The following is a 20747-nucleotide window of genomic DNA, read 5'->3' on the forward strand; positions in this document are numbered from 1 at the left end:
ATAGAAAGGCCGGTATCATCATGAGTGACCTCCAGACCCAAGAAATAATGAAGCTTGCCAAGATCCTTCACAGCAAAAGCTGTCCGAAGAGAGGACACCAGACGGTCAGCAGCAGTAACCGAGGAACTGACAAGGATGATATCATCAACATAAACCAGGATGTACATAGTAACCTGGGGTCGCTGAAACAGAAACAAGGAGGTGTCTGCTGTAGAGGGAATAAACCCAAGAGCTCGTAGAGCTGTACCGAGACGCGCATGCCAAGCGCGAGGAGCCTGCTTGAGGCCGTAGAGAGCCTTCACCAGGCGACAGAGATGAGCAGGCCGGTCTGGATCAGCAAAGCCAGGAGGCTGGCGCATATAAACCTCCTCATCAAGGACACCATGCAGAAAAGCGTTCTGCACATCCAACTGGCGAAGAGACCAACCACGCGTAACAGCCAGTGAGAGGAGCACACAGATGGTAGTAGGCTTCACAACTGGGCTGAAGGTGTCCTCATAATCAAGACCATAGCGCTGCTTGAAGCCCTTTGCAACCAGGCGCGCCTTGTACCGCTCAATGGATCCATCAGCATGCTTCTTGACTTTGAAAACCCATTTGCAATCAATAATGTTGACGCCTGGCTTGGGAGGAACAAGAGTCCAGGTATCATTCTTGAGAAGGGCCTGATATTCTAGTTCCATGGCACTGCGCCAATGAGGAATTTGCATTGCAGCAGTATAGTGACGAGGCTCCGCAGTAGGATCAGCAGTAGCCTGAGCAAGACAGGCCGCAAGCCAAGCAACAGTGCCATCAGTGCGCTCACGAGGGCGAACAATACCGCTCTTGCTGCGTGTGTGAGGTCGATGAAGCACAGGCGCAGGTAGAGGTACAGAAGCAGACGCATCCGGCGTCGTCGACGTAGAAGACACAGGCGGGGGCGACGGAGAAGGTGCCACGGGCGACGGCGGAGCAGGGGAGGCCTGCGGCGTCGGCCCAGCCGGTGGGGTGGGCGGGGCGGACGGTGAGGGCGCTGAGGGCGACGGCCCAGGGCTGGGCGGAGGAGACGCCGGCCCAGTCGATGGAGGCGCCAAGAGCGACGGGCCAGCAGCAGACTGCCGCGGCGACGCGGGAGGCGACGTCCCGATGGGCGGCCCAGGCGCCGCACGCAGCAGCGCGGGAGCCGGCACAGGCACCGAGGGCGCTGCATGTCCCATGCGACGATCGTCGTCCGCGGCAGGGGCATCGCACACAGCCGGTGCGGGAGCAGCAGGAGAAGGGGCAGCATCCGGAAGCTCGAGGCGAGCACCACGACCAATTCCTGCACCATGGTTAGACAACAACACAGGCGAATACGCAATATCCAAAAATTGACCAGGCAACGCAGGAGATGAAGTGGTAGGCGGTGTATAGGACTCGGCTATGGGAAGAAAGGCAAAAGGAAACAGTGACTCATCAAACACAACGTCGCGAGAGATATAGACACGATTGGACGGAACATGGAGACACTTGTAACCCTTATGCATGGAACTGTAGCCAAGAAACACACATTTTTTCGAGCGAAACTCGAGCTTGCGACTGTTATAGGGACGAAGATGTGGCCAGCATGCACACCCAAAAAACTTTGAGAAAGCTATAGTCAGGTGGCTCATGGAAGAGAAGCTCAACTGGAGACTTCATACTAAGAAGACGTGTGGGCAAGCGATTGATGAGATAACATGCAGTGGTGAAGGCATCGCTCCAAAAGCGAAAAGGCACAGAAGCATGAGCTAACAAGGTGAGGCCAGTTTCAACGATGTGACGGTGCTTGCGTTCAGCGGCACCGTTTTGCTGATGTGTATGAGGGCAAGCAACACGATGAGCTATCCCATGAGTCTGAAAGAAGGTGTTGAGGTTACGGTATTCGCCCCCCCAATCCGACTGTACGTGAACAATTTTAGTTTTGAGCAGGCGCTCAACATGTGCCTGGAACTGAAGAAAGACAGTAAACACATCAGACTAGGTTTAGGTCATGTCTTCCGCTGCCAACACCTGCGCCGCCGCCGCCGCCCTCTCGGCCGCCGCCGCGACGCTCCCTGCCGCCTCGACCACTTCCACCACCGCCGCGATGGCTTCCTCCTCGTCGCGGCCCCTTGTGTCGCCGTTCCTTGCGGCGCTTCTCGACGGTCGCACGCCGCCGCCGCTTAGCGGCGCCCCGATCTCCACCTCGGCGGGCCTCTACATGGGTGCCGTCCCTCGTGCTTCGTGGCCGTTTGCTTCGGCCGCTGCGTCAGCGCCCGCTGTGGTCGGACAGTTCCCTCTACCGGCCGCTTCATCATCGCCTGGCATGGCCGGGCCGATCGCGGTCCCTTCTTCGTCGCTGGGCGCGCCTTCTCCGGTCCCCGCGCTGACTCCAGGGACCTCTGCCCTGGCTCCGTTCGCTGCTGCCCCGGCGCCTGCCCCCTCGTCAACCGCTGCCCAGGCTACGTCACCCATACCGTATGGTGCGGGACTCTATGGGCAGCCTCTGTTCTACGGCGCTCCGCCCATGGCCTATGGCGTCCACTCCCCACCTTCGGCCTCGGCAACGCCCTCGGCTGCCTATGTGCCGCCTGCTCCTATCACTCATGAGGCTGGACCCGTGCGTGATCCGCCGCCAGTACATCTGGCACATCTTGTGACAGTCAAGTTGAACCCCGACAACTACCTGGTGTGGCGAGCTCAAGTGCTCCCCCTTCTGCGCAGCTACTACCTTGACGGCTATGTGGATGGCACCGTCCCGTGTCCACCGCCTATGGTGCATGTGCTTGCTCCTGATGGTACACCTATGGCTCTCCCAAACCCGGCCCATCGGCAATGGACGGCGCAGGATCAGGCTATTCTCAGCGCTATACAGTCTTCTCTTATGCCGACTGTGGCGGGCATGGTTCTCTTCGCTGCCACCTCGCACCAAGCCTGGAGTACTCTTGATGCTAGTTTCTCCTCTCAGTCCATGGCACGGTCCATGGCCATTCGCAACAAACTTGGTGATCTCAAGAAACTGGACAAATCTGTGACGGCTTACTACAATGAGGCTAAAGAGCTGGCTGATATCTTGTCTTCTATTGGTCAGCCCCTTCGTGATTCTGAATTTATCGGGTATATCCTTAAGGGCCTTGGCGAGGACTATGACTCTCTTGTGGAGAACGTTGAAGGGCGAGATAGCACTAATCCTATTAGTGCCCATGATCTGTATGCACGTCTCCTAAACACGGAGCAACGCCTCGGAGCTCGCCGCCCGGATGGTCCATCCTTTGACGCCTCCGCCAATGCCGCGTACCGCGGCGGACGCAACCAGCCACAGCCTCGCCCGCTCAGCGGGCCTCCTCCGCAGCCGTCCAAGCAGCCGGCCTCGCAGCCGCGCCCCGCGACCACGACGGCTGGACGTGGCCGGTCCTGGGTGTGCACCACATGCGGCACCAAGGCTCCCTGCCAGCTCTGTGGCATTGCCGGCCACCTCGCCTCTCGTTGTCATCGCCGCTTCAAGCAGGACTTCTTGGGCATTGGGAATGACGGTAGCGGCAATGAGAAGCAAGCTGCTCTTGCGACTCACTCACACGGGTCTACTACAACCTATCCCGTCGATGCGACCTGGTACATGGACACGGGTGCCTCTGATCACCTGACACATGAGCTCTCTCGGCTCAACCCTCGGGAGACCTACACCGGCCACGACCAAGTCCGTACTGCTGACGGCACAGGTATGCGCATCTCCCATGTTGGCCAGGCATCGCTCCTTTCTCATACCTCTAGACATGTTCATCTTCGTAATGTTCTTCGTGTTCCCTCGGTCACTCGTAATCTTCTTTCGGTTAAAAGGCTTACCATTGATAATAATGTCTTTGTTGAGTTTCACCCGTTTCATTTTTTTGTTAAGGACCGAGTTACCCGGGACGTGCTTCTTAGAGGTCGGAGTCATGATGGTCTTTATGTGCTAGATGCCCCTGCCGCCCCCGCCGCTCTGATACCATGTGAGACAAAGGATTTGGGGAACGCTCAACACCCAATAGGGTTGGCGTTGGTTTATATTTATAGTGTACAAGAGTACAAGAGTTACAATACATGTACATATACGGAAGCCATTATATACAGTCTAACACTCGCAGTATTTGTCTCGACTTCTACATTCTCGACGATGGTGGTTCGTACTCTTCACTTCCCAGAGATGTTGATCAAGTTGCATGGCTGCTTTTCCCTGGCATAATAGGGTTGGCACTCTTGCCGATATTGATTAACTATTTTAATGATTGCATGTGTGCACGTACTCTTGGTATTGTGGCTCAAATTATATGGGAAACTTTTGTTGGTATTTACAGGTTTGTGGTTTGTTATCTATGTTCAGCTGCCTTAAAAAAATGCAAAATTATGTCATGGAAGAAGAAGGAATTTAAAGACCTCGAAGATTTGGTCGCTTCTTTTAGACTTTATTTAGTTGTCGCATGAGACAGCTCGTATATATCTGCCATATATTATTTACTACTATAACTATATATGAACATGTCTGCAAGCTTAGACGTGATGAGGAAACAAGATGGGCTCAAGGGGTTAAGGTCAAACATGTTCAAGAAGGTGAGAATAATACTAAATATTTCCATCTCATTGCTAATGGGAAACAAAGGAAGAAGAAGAAAACCCAGTAAGAATAGGATGAAGGAACCATTGTTGGGGAAGAAAATTTAAAAGTATACTATAAGAAATTGTTTGGTACGTCGGTCCTAAATAAATTCTCTTTAATTGAAGAGCAGAACAATTATATATCGCAACTCTCTGTTGAGTGTTGAGGAGAATGTTATTTTTACATCAGACTTTAGTGAGAAGGAAGTGTTAGATGCAATTTCTCAGATGGAGCATAATAAGGTGCCGGGACCAAATGGGTTTTCTGGCGGAATTTTACCAAACTTTTTAGAAGGTCATTAAGGGTGATTTGATGGCCTTGTTTGCTTAGTTGCAAAAGGGTGAGTTACCATTGTTTAAGTTGAACTTTGGGGTCACCACTCTTATTATTCCAAAAAAGGAGAACGCGGTGCAAATTCAACAATATAGACCAATTTTCTTTCTTAATGTTAGATTCAAAATTTTCAAAAGGGTAACCACTAATCGCATTACTGGGATTGCTCATAATGTGATAAGGCCTACTCAACCGGCGAAGAAGACACACCCTAGAGGAGGTAGTTGTTCTCCATGAAACTATCGGGGAAAAACTACGGACAACAGCTGGCAAAACTTCGCTATATCAGGGAGTGTTTACAAAAGCCGTGGATTATCTTACAATCTGATAAAACCTAGCCGCTCGGTTTGCAAGAGGTATATATTGGCGGTGAGACAATCCCTACAAGGGGGGGGGGGGGGGGGGGTCGCCCCCCGTAGCGTCCCTGCAGGGAACGACGTAAGGGCTAGCTTCAGAATCCACTTCGTCTCAAGCCTACCCGGAGATGGGCCTCGCTCTGCTCGTCATATTATCCTCCCCTAAAAAAAGAATAAAGATGCAGTGTTGAGGCCGGTGGGCGGTGGGCCTCTAGGCGCGATGATCGTGATCGAGGCTCCTCACCGGCACAACAACATTTTTCTGGACATGGGGATGGTCGCCGTCGGGGAAAGGCGGTGGGACACGCCAGAAAAGGGACGGGGCCATGAAGGCACGGACCGGAGTTAGACGATGCCTGGGGCGGCAGCGACAAGGTTAGACGAGAGAATTTATAATTTGTCACACATTAGTTTAGACCTTTATAATTTTCCACACATTAGTTAGACTTCTACAATTTGCAACAGATTAGATTGTTTCTTGCTAATTTGCCCTTTTCTCCTGTTACATTTTTTAAAACTCTTAAATACATTATGAAATATGGTATGTTGGTACCGTTTTGCCAAATGATACTTGATCATGATCTGGTTGATCATGAAAATAAGAGGAGGGAAAAAAGAGGTGACATAACAACATAGGAGCTAGGGCTGGACCGTCACTGCCTCCCGGACCACCCTGGACGCAGCACACCGGGCCACCACCACAGACGCAGCAGGAGCTCCGACCTTTCTCGCGGAGGAAACCACAGACGATGCACCTACCATGATGGTTGTGGAGGCGTAGAGTTGATGCCCGCCAGCGACACCGACTGGACCAATGTCGGAAGCCTTGTGGAGGCAGATTAAATCTCCCTGCCTTACACGGCATAGGACGACACCAAATCTCTTTTTCTCTTTTGTGTTCCCTCTGACACCATTTTCTTGTGCCTTCTCTTCATCACCATTGCTCCGCTCTTTTCTTTTGCCATCTACCTTTTTCTTCCCTCTACTGCTACCACCACCGTCTTCAAGACAATCTTTGATTCTCAGTTTCCTCTGTCTCCCAATGGGTCTCTTTGAAATCGGTGACACTATCTCGAAATCTAGTGTAACCTAAGGCCACTGCGACTTGTCTATGATAGGTTCAGTCTCTCCAGCATAAGCTGCCCGGAACATACGCACTGAGTAGTACTCATGCACATATGGATGGAAGTTTGTATTTGTGGTCCCTATAAGGAATGCAAGTGCATAATCGTAAGGCTTCCCGGTGTTCTGCCATTCTAGGCAAGTGCACTCATGACTACCTATCTTCACAACATGCCTAAGGTTATTATTGTTCGTATCCTTGACCTCACAACTTTCCCATGTTGATATTCCAACATCCAAATGACAAAGTTCTCTAGTCCTATTATTTATTTGTTAAAAATGATAGCAGGTAGTATAATTCCATGCCGCAATTTCCCAACCTCTCTCCGCCTATGAAAAAGTTTCATGATTTTCTCTCTTAGTGAGTCTGCTAGCTCATCTGGGGGAAGGTCCTTCATTCTTCTTAATCCAGCTACTGAAGCTCTCAGCTAGATTGTTCTAAATGTAATCACATTTTATTTTCATGTTGAAATCGCATCTCCAAGTTATGATAAAATACTCAAGTAGGTAGCTACTTCGGGTTTAGCTTCAAATACCTTGGACATATGGTGGTTAAATGTTTCTACACGATAAGCCTTGGCTGCTGGCCACCAAAAACTTTCCATGAAACTTTTTTTTAAGTTTCCCATTAAATGCCTAAAGTATTCCCTTTGCTCAGCTTGAGAAAAAACTTTTTAACGGCATTCCCTAACCCTTTGCATGCATCTGTAGTTCTGTAGAGATAGCTAGATTTTGAAGATGTCCTATTGCCCCCTAGTTGTTGCATAAACCAAGTCCGGTTATCCCCAATCTCTGAAGAAAAGATTCCAAATGCCAAATTAAATATACAGTTATGTCCATCTAGTGATGTACATCCCGCTAAATGGCCATTTCATTTTCCGTTCATAAAGGTGGAGACTATGTTGACATATGGTCTACAACCATTTAAAAAGCTGTCAATGCATGGTTTTACCGCCATTAATTTTTTTGCAGAAATACACTTTTGCTCCTTCATGCTTTACATGAACCTCTACAATGCTATCCAGGGATCTCTTCTCAATTTCAGCGTTGAAGTTTCATAGATTTTGAAATCTCTCTCCCTATGTACCATATAATTTTTTCATGGATTTTTCTTTGGCCCCGCAAATAGTCTGATACCCAGTAGTAACTTTGTACTCGACTTTAAACCTTTTTGCGAGTTTGGCTTCAGCTTGAAGTATGCCCATTGACTTTTCTGCCACCCATGCTTGGTCTACCATGCTTTAAATCACTTCAGCTATTGATGAACAATTATGAGGCTTTAACCTGTAAATTTACAAAATAGTTGCAACATATAACATCAAATGTTGATGGTACATAAGTTAATACCCTGACTATTTTTTCCATCTTCCGTTGTCCTAGCCATTATTCTCCAATTACATATTTTCCTTTATAGTGACCTATAAATCGAGTAGTGTCACTATCCTGTATCTGAATGTTAAACTTGCCTCTAATAGGAAATGTTCTCAAGAGCTTCATGAACTCGTCCATCGAAGGAACCAAGGAACCTTCCTCTATCTCATGATGTTCTTTGTCTTACCAAAAATGATTGTCTTCGGGCATATGGTTAGACACAGGGATAGCTGCATCAGAAAGTAAATCCTCATCAATATCATCCATACAAGCATTGATATTTGCAATGTAAGCTTTGATAGCTGCACCGGTTATAGCTTCTCGATGCCTGAATTTATCATTAATTTCAGGCATCAAGAACAAGTTCTCTTCTGCTATAGGAACATCAGTTTTATATCTTGAATCACAAGTTCTATCTTAATCTGGGACCAATCAATGACTCTTTCCATCAAACTACTTCCATCATTGGATTGGACAATATTCGAATTAGCCAAGTCCGTAGTATCCGTCGTCGATACCCTACTCAAAAACAAAATAGCAATATTCAGTTTGTGAGGAAACAAAAGTGAGCAGGAAGCCCGCAAAATATTATTAGTACACTCATACATTGAAGATAGCAAGTAGGTAATCAAAACAGCCCAGTAATAATTTGGTTCTGGAGCACCAATTAATTTAAAGATAGTGTAATCATGCATTATTGCAAATAAGATTTGATTCAAATAAGATAGTTAAAAAAACTTAAGTAAAACAATGAGAATTATCTCTAAGTATTGAAAGCTGAACAGTTCATGCAATCATAGAAAACTTCAGCTAGCAAGAAAGCAAAAGATACGTGTACAGTTCAGTTTGTATGATGTGTTCAGTTCAGGTCGTACGAAAGTTGCTCGGCTAATGTCGGCAACATGATCAGGCCACGAATGATCAGGCCACGAATGCGTTGAATACCAGCTACCAGATCCAGCAGATATATTCTACTCAAGGTCTAAAATCAATCTCTAAGATCATTACTGCATTACTAACTAGCAGAGATCCTAGTGTCACCTTCTCGATTGTGGCTGCTGTTCATGGTCGCCGATCATGGCTGCATCCGTGGTAGTTCGGCGAGCGGCGGCGCCGCTGCTTCTGCATACTGTGGTAGTCTGGTGGCCTGCGGCGGCGACACTGCTGCGTTCGTGGTGGTCAGGTGGCCGGCGGCACTCCCGCCCTAGCTCCTCTATTTTCCCCTAACCTCTATTTCCCCTCGGTTTTTCCCCGATCAACCAGATCATGATCAGGTTTCATTTGGCCAAGCCGTACCAACGTGCCGTATTTCATTTCATATTTGAGAGTTTAAAAAGTGAATATACCTGTAAAAGGAAAAAAGGGAAAATTATCAAGGAAACAATCTGATGTGTGGCAATTTGTAGAAGCCTAAGTAAAATGTGGCAAATTATAAAGGTCTGAATTAATGCGTGGCAAATTATAAATTCTCCCAGATTAGACTGGACTACGAGAGGAGGGGATGAAACCGTGGAGGAGAAGACTTCATCTCTGCTTTTTTTTCAATTCAGCCCTTTGCATTTTTATTACTCTAAAATAGCCCCACACAGATGGTTAGAGGCTGACCTATGGGATCCACAAAGTGCCACATCAGCAAATACAACACTCTACGGCGAGCTAGTGATCTAGATGAACACTAAGTCGTATTTAGGTACCGTACATTGTGTATTCCAAAAGTTGGTGATCATAATGATTTTGCCCTCTAAATATAGGTGCCGTGAACGAATTTTATTCCTAGTAAATTGACCACCTAGCGGTGGTAAGGCGGCAAACATCCCAACTGAGCTGCTAGCAACACCTCTGCGATATGGTAAGTGGTTACCTCCACGTTGAAGTGGCCAACCTTCAGCGGCCTCCTCCTTTTGTCAGTACTACTATTTATAGGGTTATTCTTAGTTTTTTTCTCCCCTGTTATGCTGAGAGGATTCATCCCCAAGCTTCTACTTATTCTCCCAATGACAAAAAGAAGAGAACACATGGCCTCAGAAGGCTCAGATGAAGATATACATACATGGCCTCAACTAAAGTTGCGGCTTACGTAACAATGCCTCATACAAGCAAGCAGCACAACGCTATAGAGAGATGGTCCAAGGTGTTCGGTAGCAGGAAGAATTGATGTGCTTCTAGATGCCACTTATCATTGTCCCAGTGTAATCATCGAGAATGGCATGAAATGCAGAAGTCGTGCCTTGTGCAGATGCAATATTTGTGCAAAGAGCCAATCATAATGGAAAAGAATGTAATTTAGCCCATCCGAGCTCTTCAAAATATTCTACTAGTTTACAATCATCGACCAACAAACAATTTAAACCAATATGAGCTTGATAAAAAATGCATAATGTGGCGACAATGTGGATAGATAGAACCCATACTCACACTCGTCACACCTAGCAAAACCCCGGTAGCGCCATCGTTGTCAGATCAACCACGCCATTCTTAATCGTCGACACCATTGGAAAACAACATACACATTGTTCCACTGAAGCAACCTACACATCACGGCATACAACGGTAAGTAGATGGACCAAGGATACTTGCCTTGGTGGCCTCAAGCATCATGAAATCAAACTAATTTACTGGTGGTCTAACTGAACACAACCTCGAATATACCTTTGCATGCCATCCTAATGCACAAATAGGATCTACTCATGGATCTGAACTAATCAACCGTGACAACCATCGCCACGATCTAAACCACTTCATCCTTTCTTTTTTTGAGAATTTTGCTGCGCTTTATTATAAACTGGCAGAATCACAAGCCAAACAGTCTACAATAGACCCCGGCGGCACACCAAGCCAAGTTTGACACAACTTATTAGCGCAGCCTAACTTTGCTAAACAATGCGCGACGCCATTACACACACGCCGTACATGCCCAACTTCAGCTTCAGCAAACTCCTGGAGCATCAGCTTCACTTCCTCCACAAGTGGCCCATAGATGGATCGATCCATCTCCTTGCCGTGCAGTTTTGACACCACAGCAGCGCAGTCCGTTTCCAGCAGCACCTTCTCCAAGCCCAGCTCCCTTGCCACCTCCAAACCCCGCCGACAAGCTAACAGCTCGGCCTGTTCTGGGTCAGACACTGACGGGAAAAAACGGCACGCTCCTGCTAGAAAGCCGCCATGGTGATCTCGTAAGACCACACCGCAACCCCCGTGACCTGAATCCCTGTTAAAGGCTCCATCAGCGTTGATTTTGGTCCAGCCCTGCGCAGGTGGAAGCCAGTGCTCCACACGTCCCGCTTGATGGACCGGACTCGAGGTTCGGGAGTTTGTCCATTCCTCCAGTAAGAAGAACGATCGCCTGGCAGTGCAGTTTGGATCTTCTATCTGGACAGCCTCCCTTGCCTCATTGCGCGCAAGCCAGAGCTGGTAAATTGTCATCAGCATCAGACATAGCTCCCCTTCATCCAGACGCCCAAACTGCTCAAGCAACCAGGCTTGGAGAAGACGTTGAGGTGCACAATTATCCGGAGGCGACACCAGGCGCAGTCCCGTTTGCTCTCGCAGCAGCTCCCACACGCGAGCAGAGTGCGGGCACAGCCAAAATCTGTGTACCAGAGACTCTTCCCGATGACAGACCACGCAAGTCACTCCTGTCTTGATCTTCCGACGCTGTAGTTCCACGCCCACTGCCAGCCCATTTCTAGCTAGGCGCCAATTATGCACCTTAACTTTCCCCGGAACCTCTGCGGACCAAAGGGCGAGCCAGCCGCGGTGCTCGGCGCTAGACATAGAGGAGCTTGGACTCCCAGTTCGGATAGAATTGAGCTGTGTTTTCAGGTGATATGCCGAGCGCACACTAAACATCCCATTCTTTGTGTAGTTCCATGCAATATAGTCGTCTGTTCCGGCCCTTCCAATGGGAATTTTCAGAATGTCGCTGACATCAACTTCAAAAAACGTAGCTCGTAATTTTTGCTCGTTCCACCCCTGTCCATCCGGCAACAGGAGGTCCTCCACTGAATTTACCACAGCATCTGGAAGGTGTCCCAGTGGACGTTGAATGCTTGCTCTTGGGATCCAATTGTCATCCCACACTGCAATATTCTTTCCATTACCTACCCTCCAGATGAGACCTTCCTTAAGAAGTTCCCTACCATGTATGATACTCTTCCACGTGTATGAGGCGCTCTTGGGGCAATTCGCTTTCAGAAAGCTGTTTTTTGGGAAATATCTCGCCTGGAGAACCCTGGCACATAAGGAGGTCGGGTTTGTCACTAGCCTCCAAGCCTGTTTTGCAAGCAGAGCTTGGTTGAAATCCACATAGTTTCTGAATCCCATCCCTCCCTTGCTCTTGGCCACACACATTTTGTCCCAGCCTACCCAATGGACCTTTCTTTTCCCATCGGCATCTCCCCACCAGAAGCGAGAGTCAATGGATTTTAATTTATCACACATGGATTTGGAAAGCTGGAAGCAACCCATAGGGTATGTAGCAACTGATTGCAGAACGGATTTCACTAGAATTTCCTTTCCCTTCTTTGACAAGCCCTGTCCCTTCCAGCCACTAATTTTAGCCCATTTCCTCTCTGGCAAATGCCGAAAAGCACCATCCTTGGATCTACCAACCTGTGTCGGGAGACCTAGATACTTTTCCGACAGCGCTTCACATGAAATACCAATGACGTTTTTCAACTCGTCCTTGACTTCATCCGTGCATCCTTTGCCAAAGAAAATCGAGGATTTCTGCATGTTCACTCGCTGCCCAGAGCAAGACTCATACTGCTGAAGCACACTCTTCAGGGCCGTCATGTTAGCAGAATTTGCCTCCAAGAACACAACACTATCGTCCGCAAAAAGCAAATGAGTAATGTTCGGCCCCGTTGACCCAAAGCCGACCCCAGCCAGGAGCCGCTCCTGTTGTGCCTGTCGAAGGAGAGCTGAGAAACCCTCCACACAAAATAAAAATAAGTACGGCGATAGCGGGTCCCCCTGGCGCAGGCCCCTCGAGGGAGTAAAAGTATCCGAGACCCCACCATTCAACTTGACAGAGAAGGTCACTGAACTAATACACCGCATGATCATACTGACCCAACTCGGTGCAAACCCCATTTTTAGCATCATTTGTTCCAGGAAGACCCACTCAACTCTGTCGTAGGCCTTCATCATATCGAGTTTCACCGCACATAACGGCTTCTTCCTCTTCCTCCTCCTGATGGCATGCACACACTCATAAGCAATAAACACATTATCAGTGATAAGCCTGCCCGGAACAAAAGCACTCTGTTCCTCGGATATCAAAATTGGGAGAATTTTCTTCAATCTGTTGGCCTGTGCCTTCGCCGCAATTTTGTATAATACATTACATAAGCTGATCGGCCGAAACTGGGTGAGGAACTCGGGATTGTTGATCTTCGGGATCAGTACAAGTATAGTAGCATTAAAATCCTCTGGGCATTCCTTTCCTTCTACAAAATCCCTAACCGCGCGGCAGACGAAGCTTTTTAAAAACGACCAGTGTCGTTGGTAGAATAACGCCGGCAGCCCATCTGGGCCAGGGGCCTTGGTCGGCCCCATTTGAAACAAGGCCTCTTCAATCTCCTTATCGGATAGCGGGGCCGTGAGTGACACATTCATTTCATTTGTGACAAAGCTCTGAATAAGATTTAGCACCTGATCACTGTTCGTTGATCCCTCTGACGAGTACAGGTTATTATAAAAGGCCAGTGCCATTTGTCTCATGCCCTCATCCGTTTTACACAAAGAACCATCGCTCTTCCGAAGGGATCTGACTGTGTTCTTACGTCTCCGGTGAGACGCCCTGTTCTGGAAAAATTTAGTGTTTCGGTCACCTGCCTGCAGCCAGTCCTGGCGTGATCTCTGTCTGAACATAATTTCTTCCTTCTCAAATAGATCATGCATTTCATGCTCAATTTCCTGAACCTCCTGTGAGGTGCCAGTAGCTCTAGCAGCAGTACGTGCCGCATCAAGCTTTGCCCGTAACCGCTTCATTTCGGCTCGGACTGACCCAAAAGTCTCATAGCTCCACTTCTGCATGTCTCGAGTGACCCCAAGGAGTCTTGACCACAGCCCACACAGACCTTGCTCATTTGTTTCCCCTTTTGCCCACGCCTCTTGGATCATCTCTTCATAATTGTCATGCTTCAGCCACATCTCCTCAAATTTAAACCCCCTGGAACAGGATGGTAGACGTTGCTTGGGTTCGGTCAGCACTCTAATCAGCAGAGCCATGTGGTCCGATTCTTCAGTAGCTATGTGTTCCACTTCAGTAAGTGGGAACAGCGATAGAAACGGCGCTGTCGCCGTACCTCGGTCAAGCCTAACCTGAATGTTCTCCGCACCAACTCTTCTATTATTCCAGGTGAACTCATATCCCTTATACCCTAGATCAGTAAGCCCGCAATCCAACAGACATTCACGAAAACCTGCCATTTGATGTTCATTGCGCGGGTTACCTCCTAGCTGTTCCTCCCCCTTAGTGATCTCATTGAAATCGCCAGCGCACAGCCAAGGTAAGTCATCCTGGGACTTAAGGTATCTCATCGCCTCCCACGTTTTGCTCCTCAGCTCGGAACGTGGTTCACCATAGCAGCCAGTAAAACGCCAGTTCTTCCCCTCGAATTTTATTTCAGCATCAATGTAATATTGGCACCATGGCCGAACTGAGACGTCTACCCCTTCCCTCCACCACAAAGCAAGGCCGCCACTTCGTCCCGTACAACTTACTGCAACACCATTTCTGAAGCCTAGACTCCACCTTATCTTCTCCATCGCTTTCGCTGATTTTTTTGTTTCACTTAAAAACACCACCGCTGGGTTGTAAGACCTGCACAAGTCTCGTAGTTCGCCTACCGCCGCGTCCAACCCCAGACCACGGCAGTTAAGGCTTAGGAGATTCATTGCTCTCGGCGGCCCCGAGCCTCGGGGACCGCCGCTGTATTTGCCCTTCTGTTGAAACCTGATGCCCCATGTTCTCCCTCCTTCGTTCCCACTGGATCCTCTAGTCTATTGAAAACTGAGTTTGATCGCTGACCCCCATCATATTCACCGGTGAGTTCCTCAATTCTGTCAAAAACAGAAGCTGTACGCTGCCGCTTGCCCGCACTCTCGGTGGCACCCTCACCCACCACCTGCACCGGTACTGGAACCCAAACTTGCTTTGGACCCCTCTTCTTAGGCAAAGAGCTCAAGGGGACCTGGGAGGAGCCAGGCTTGTTGGTGCCAGTGGCTGTCCTTGGGCGTCTAGTGAAGGTTCCTTGCCTAGCATTCCTCGGGGCCGTGCCCACATTGACTGGACCAGAGTACTGCTCATCCGCCCTCGCCCGGTGGCGTTTGTCAGGGCTCGTTACATCCATAGCTTCGTAACCCGACTCCTTACCGCCAGTGCGGGAAGAACTCGAGTAGACCTCATCCCTCATCAGGTTCCGCCGTGATGGCAGATCTCTTACCGTCACCCCACCTCTGCCTCGTGTGTCGGAGCCCATAGAGTAGCTTCCATAGCTCCCTGACGAGAAAGACTGCCTAGACGGCGCAGGAGGTTTTTGGTTTCTCCTAGGTGAAGCTCTGAGCCACTCACCCCACTGTTTCATCTCTTCCCTTTCTGCAGGACATGAACCTCCCGGGTGCACAATGCGCCCACAATCGAAGCAGAAGTGAGGGATTTTTTCGTATTTCAAGTCAAACCAAGTACCCTCCACATCCTCTTTACTCTCCCTCAGACTGACACCTCGGAGAATAGGCTGATCAACCCTGATTTCCACACGTATTCTAAGCTCCTTCCCCCAGGCTATGCCATCTTTGTCCACGTCCACTGTGATGTATTTCCCAACCCAGTCCCCAATGAGTTTGCCGAAAATTCTGTTCATCATGTCCATGGGGAGATCGAGCACACGAACCCAAACTTCCATAGTATCAAAAGTCATATCAGATGGCCGCACAGATCCAGCATAGTTCTTCAGCAAGACAGCATTAAAATCAAACTGCCACGGACCATTGTTCATAGCATGATACCAATCACCTTCGGATGAAAACCTTACCACAAATCTGTTATCTCCAATGTCCCGGAACTGCGCAGGCCGATGAAGACCCCACGCCCTCTCCATCGCTCTCTCCAAAGCTCCAATCACCAACTTCCTTGGGGCGCAAACCTTGCCCACCGCCGCCCATCTAGGGCGCGGCGCCATGGAAGCATCGACACCTCCAACAATCAGGCCCGAGGCCTCCTTCTCAGTCAGCAGAAGATCGCCCAATTTTGCTGACAATCCCGCCGCCAGGTCGTCCCCAGATCCCTTCGCCGGAGAACGTGATGGCGTCCTAGATGGACCGCCCCCTCTCGTCGCCGCACGGGGTGGTGAAGACATGGCGAACACACAGCTTCCTCCGAGTAGCACGACCGGAGAAGCCGTACACCTCACCGCGCAGAGCAGAACTTGCCGTCAAGATCTGATCCGCCGTCGAGAAACACCACCCTCAAGGGGAAAACCCTAGCCCTAGCACGATCGCCACTCGATCGCCTCCAGAGTAACTTCCGCCTGTTTTTGGTGGACCCGCATCATGACCTCGTTTCGGCCGAAGACGATTAAACCACTTCATCCTAACCTAGGTTTTAGAGTGCTTACGGCCACTGATGCCGCATGTTAGAAAGGGTTGCAACCACGTCATAGATGAACGGAGTAGTCAAACTTGACTCACCGCCCTAGATAAAGCAGTCATCGCCGTACGCTGGTCGTCGTCGATGGACAAGAACCGTCGTTGATTTTTTTTTTTTGAAAACACAAGAACCGTCGTTGATGGAAATATAGTGAGAGGTGAGAGAGAGAAGGGACGACGATATTTGTGGCAGCGTACAGCAGGAAGTCAAGAAGGGACGCGCCGTCTCGACTGCAACCTGTGCCGCCCCGCCCCGACCGAGCAGGCCGGACCGCGGCAACCACCAATTCAGGCGTTCATATCGGGTAGGCAGCTAGACATCAAGTGTACCGACATCCAAACGGCCGTTGCCCTGCTTCGGGTTGGCCTTGATAGAGTTGTCCAACCGCGACCGATATATGTTTCTCCGTAACCGGAAAAGGAGGATACGTGAGCAAGTAAATTACGTTGTTAGACCATCTTTAATACTCCCTCCGTCTCATAGCTCAAAGACGTTAGTTTCCTAGCTCAAGATGATAGAAGATGAAGATGTAAAACAATTGTTGTTTACATCACCTTAGGTCTCAAAAAATGGCTCCAACACATGGTGTAGTGGCAAAAAATAAGCAAGAAATTTTACAGGCAATAGGTGATGTATCGTATAAAAACGGTCGAGCGCATCCGTCCAGCCGCCACTTTGTCTTCTTCTGCGCGCGCACCCTGCTCCCGCGTTCCCGTCTCTGCCTGTCGCGTCGCTTGTAGATCAGGCCACGCAGCACCGCGTGTAACTGTTTCCCCCAAATAATCACCTCTCCACCGCCACCGCGTCGCGTTCGGAGCAGCGCCCGTTTCATCGCCGGGTGGTTGTGGCCCTCCGGCCACTGAGCCACCGAAATCACCCGCAGCGACGAGCGGCTCTGGCTAGGAACCTTCAAGACGTCAGACTTCGCCACCCGCGCGTACAACGCCACGGTATGGCGGCTCGACAGCCCTCGCGGGCCTGTGAACCTCCCTGACGTCCAAAGCCGGGATGAGGCAGATTTCATGGCACTGTTGTTCTAGGCGATGCGTCGCGACGAGGAGCGGCAAGCTTGCTGCCAATACATGCACATGTCCATCTGGCAGACCAATGAGGCTGCCATGGCAGAATCCCGTGCCACTCACTAGGAGCACGTGGCGGCGAAGCTTGAATACTATGCCCAGCTGGCCGGCAAGCAAGCTGCAGCTGATGCGGCCGCCAGTGTTCCATCTTCGGCCCTTCGTCTTTTGAGGAGTCAAAGGATGACTAATTCAGAGACTAGATTCTAGGTTGAAGATCAAGTGTCGATGATGCAGTACCGAGTGTTAGTTGTCGAGAGTCAAGTAATCTAGTGTCGTGTGTCAATAGTCTAGTATAATCGAGTGTCTGTGTCGCGTTGTCGATGTTTAATATGTGCCAAAGTTTAAATTTCATTTGAAATGTGCCAAAATTTGAACTTTTGTTTAAATTTTTGTAGCACATCATCTGCTGAAGCATATTCACATGACAGGTGATGTATAGAAATTCGGGTAATATAAAAACTGAAAAACTGCACAACAATGTGATGTATAATTGCTCAAGTGATATATTATTCATCGTCTGTTGAAAATGTTGTTACGGCACATCAAATTAAGCAAAACTAATTTGTACAGCACCTGTCGCCTTCGACTTAAGGCTTCAACCAACACAACAAGAATTCACCAACGTGGAGCTCTCGCCGCCCCCGATTTCTTTTCTCCCGCCTCGCTTTTACTGGCGGCCATGCCGAAGTCCTCGGACCATGTGAGACAACGCCGCACGGTGCTTCCGAAGAAGCCACTCCCTTGGAACATCGGAAAGTTTACGACACCTGACGACGTAATACACTTGTAATTATCTGTCAACTAATTCTCTCCTCAGTTTCGTCCACACACGTCAGAACCAATTCTCCTTTGTCGTCTGCGCTTCGTAATTGCCCCTTTGGCACCTGTATATAAGCAGCCACGGTGAAAGTGCAGAGCTCTCACGCAGACTCCACAGCAGACAGGAAAACATAACAAGATACGACGCGGCTTGTTGTGTTCTTTATCTTAGCACAGAGCAAGAAACTGTTAGGTAGTCATGGGGGGCACCGAGACGATGGCCCCGTCACCGTTCCCGACGGTGGACAAGTGCTCCTCCGCGGACCGGAGCGGCGACACGGTGGTGGCCGACCTGGACGGCACGCTCCTGTGCGGCCGCAGCTCCTTCCCGTACTTCGCGCACATGGCCTTCGAGACGGGCGGCCTGCTCCGGCTCCTGCTGCTCATCCTCCTCGCGCCGCCCGCGGGGCTCCTCTACTACTTCGTGTCCGAGTCGGCGGGCATCCAGGTGCTCATCTTCGCGTCCACGACCGGCGTCAAGATCGCCGACGTCGAGGGCGTCGCGCGCGCCGTGCTACCCAAGTTCTACTGCTCCGACCTCCACCCGGAGTCGTGGCGCGTGTTCTCGTCGTGCGGGCGTCGGTTCGTGCTCACCGCCAACCCCAGGATCATGGTCGAGGCCTTCCTCAAGGAGTACGTCGGCGCCGACGCCGTGCTCGGCACGGAGCTCCTGGTCTGGGGCGACAGGGCCACCGGGCTCGTCCGCTCCCCCGGCGTGCTCGTCGGCGAGAACAAGGCCGACGCGCTCCGGAAGGCGTTCGGCGATGCCACGCCCGAGATCGGCCTCGGCGACAGGAAGACGGACTACCCGTTCATGCGGCTGTGCAAGGAAGGGTACGTGGTGCCCCCGGCGCCGAAGCTGAGGCCCGTACCGCGGGAGGACCTGCCGAAGCCGGTGATCTTCCACGACGGACGGATCGTGCAGAAGCCGTCCCCGGCGCTCGCGCTGCTCACCGTGCTCTGGATCCCCATCGGGTTCGTGCTCTCCTGCCTCCGCATCGCCGCGGGCTCGCTCCTGCCCATGCGCATTGTGTACCACGCCTTCATGGCGCTCGGCGTGCGCGTCACCGTCAAGGGCAACCCGCCACCACCAGCAAGCCGTGAAACCGGCCAGACCGGTGTGCTATTCATCTGCTCCCATCGCACCCTCCTTGACCCCATCTTCCTCTCCACCGCCCTCGGTCGGCCGATCACCGCAGTCACCTACTCGGTTTCACGGCTGTCCGAGCTCCTGTCGCCGATCCGCACGGTGCGGCTGACCCGTGACCGCGCGGCGGACGCGGCCATGATCCGGCGGCTGCTCCAGGAGGGCGACCTGGTGATCTGTCCCGAGGGCACGACGTGCCGGGAGCCGTTCCTGCTACGGTTCTCGGCGCTGTTCGCGGAGCTTACTGACGAGATCGTGCCGGTGGCGATGGAGAACCAGATGAGCATGTTCCACGGCACGACGGCGCGGGGGTGGAAGGGGCTCGACCCCTTCTACTTCTTCATGAACCCGAGCCCGGGCTACGTGGTGACTTTCCTCAACAAGCTCCCCCATGAGCTCACATGCAAGGGCGGCAAGACCAGCCACGAGGTGGCCAACTATATTCAGAGACTCATCGCCTCCACGCTCTCCTATGAGTGCACCAGCTTCACCAGGAAGGACAAGTACAAGGCACTCGCGGGCAACGACGGTTCTGTCGTCTCCAAGCCCAACATCGACAAGAAAAAGTTCATGGGTTCCTAAGAAAGCATGAAGGCTAATTAAAAATAGATCACTCACTGATTAAAATGCATACTGTATAATAGCTAGGGGACAAATCCTATGCCTCCTATTTCGACCGTTGATCTGATACTCTGATGTGTGATGTTGTAATGTAATATTTATTTTTGTTGTGTGAATTCATCATGAGATCACTCATTTTTAGAGAAGGGGGGGGGGGGGGGGAGTTAAACAAAGTGTTTTGGCGTGAGTCATAGCCCGGCAATTTGACTCACAGGTTTTTTTTTTCTTTTGAGAATTCGGTCGTTCCTTATTGATTAACAACAATAGCTTGCACAGGAATGTTAAAACCATCCGGTGGCCCTAGTAGCCACACTTGACGACCGCTAGCTAAATTTACAGAGCCACTTGCTAGACGGTGAGCCTCGTAGGTACGTCCGCTCATGGGCACCGAATCCTAATTGGTAGGGGTCACCGACTTTGCACATGGGCCTTACCCATGGGCAACTCGATTAGCCCTGGTAGGGTATGAGTATAAGGATTAAATGGTTGTCAGATAAACAAGAATAGTAACAACTGGATCACAACTAGATCGAATCTACGTCATGTACAACAAGTATTCCAACTTACATAAACTCACGGTTAGCTTACATCCCCCCCTCTCCCGAATCTCATCCAATTGAAATGAGGTTGAGAT

The 20747-nt window shown here is 50.3% G+C and overlaps 1 protein-coding gene across 1 annotated transcript; it reads left to right on the plus strand.

Annotated features, from left to right (window-relative positions):
* The first annotated feature begins 18466 nt into the window (after positions 1 to 18466).
* On the plus strand, positions 18467 to 20259 carry LOC127292970 (glycerol-3-phosphate acyltransferase RAM2). The gene has a single exon (XM_051322521.2). It carries the CDS (start codon positions 18545 to 18547, stop codon positions 20072 to 20074), a length of 1530 nt encoding a protein of 509 aa, XP_051178481.1. The 5' UTR covers positions 18467 to 18544; the 3' UTR covers positions 20075 to 20259.
* The last annotated feature ends 488 nt before the right edge of the window (positions 20260 to 20747 follow it).

This window comes from Lolium perenne, chromosome 4 (assembly GCF_019359855.2).
Source record: "Lolium perenne isolate Kyuss_39 chromosome 4, Kyuss_2.0, whole genome shotgun sequence".
NCBI classification, from domain to species: Eukaryota; Viridiplantae; Streptophyta; class Magnoliopsida; order Poales; family Poaceae; genus Lolium; species Lolium perenne.

Bases quoted from the DNA above. Each gene is read 5' to 3' on its own strand.
- LOC127292970 (XM_051322521.2), top strand. From the start codon at position 18,545: ATGGGGGGCACCGAGACGATGGCCCCGTCACCGTTCCCGACGGTGGAC.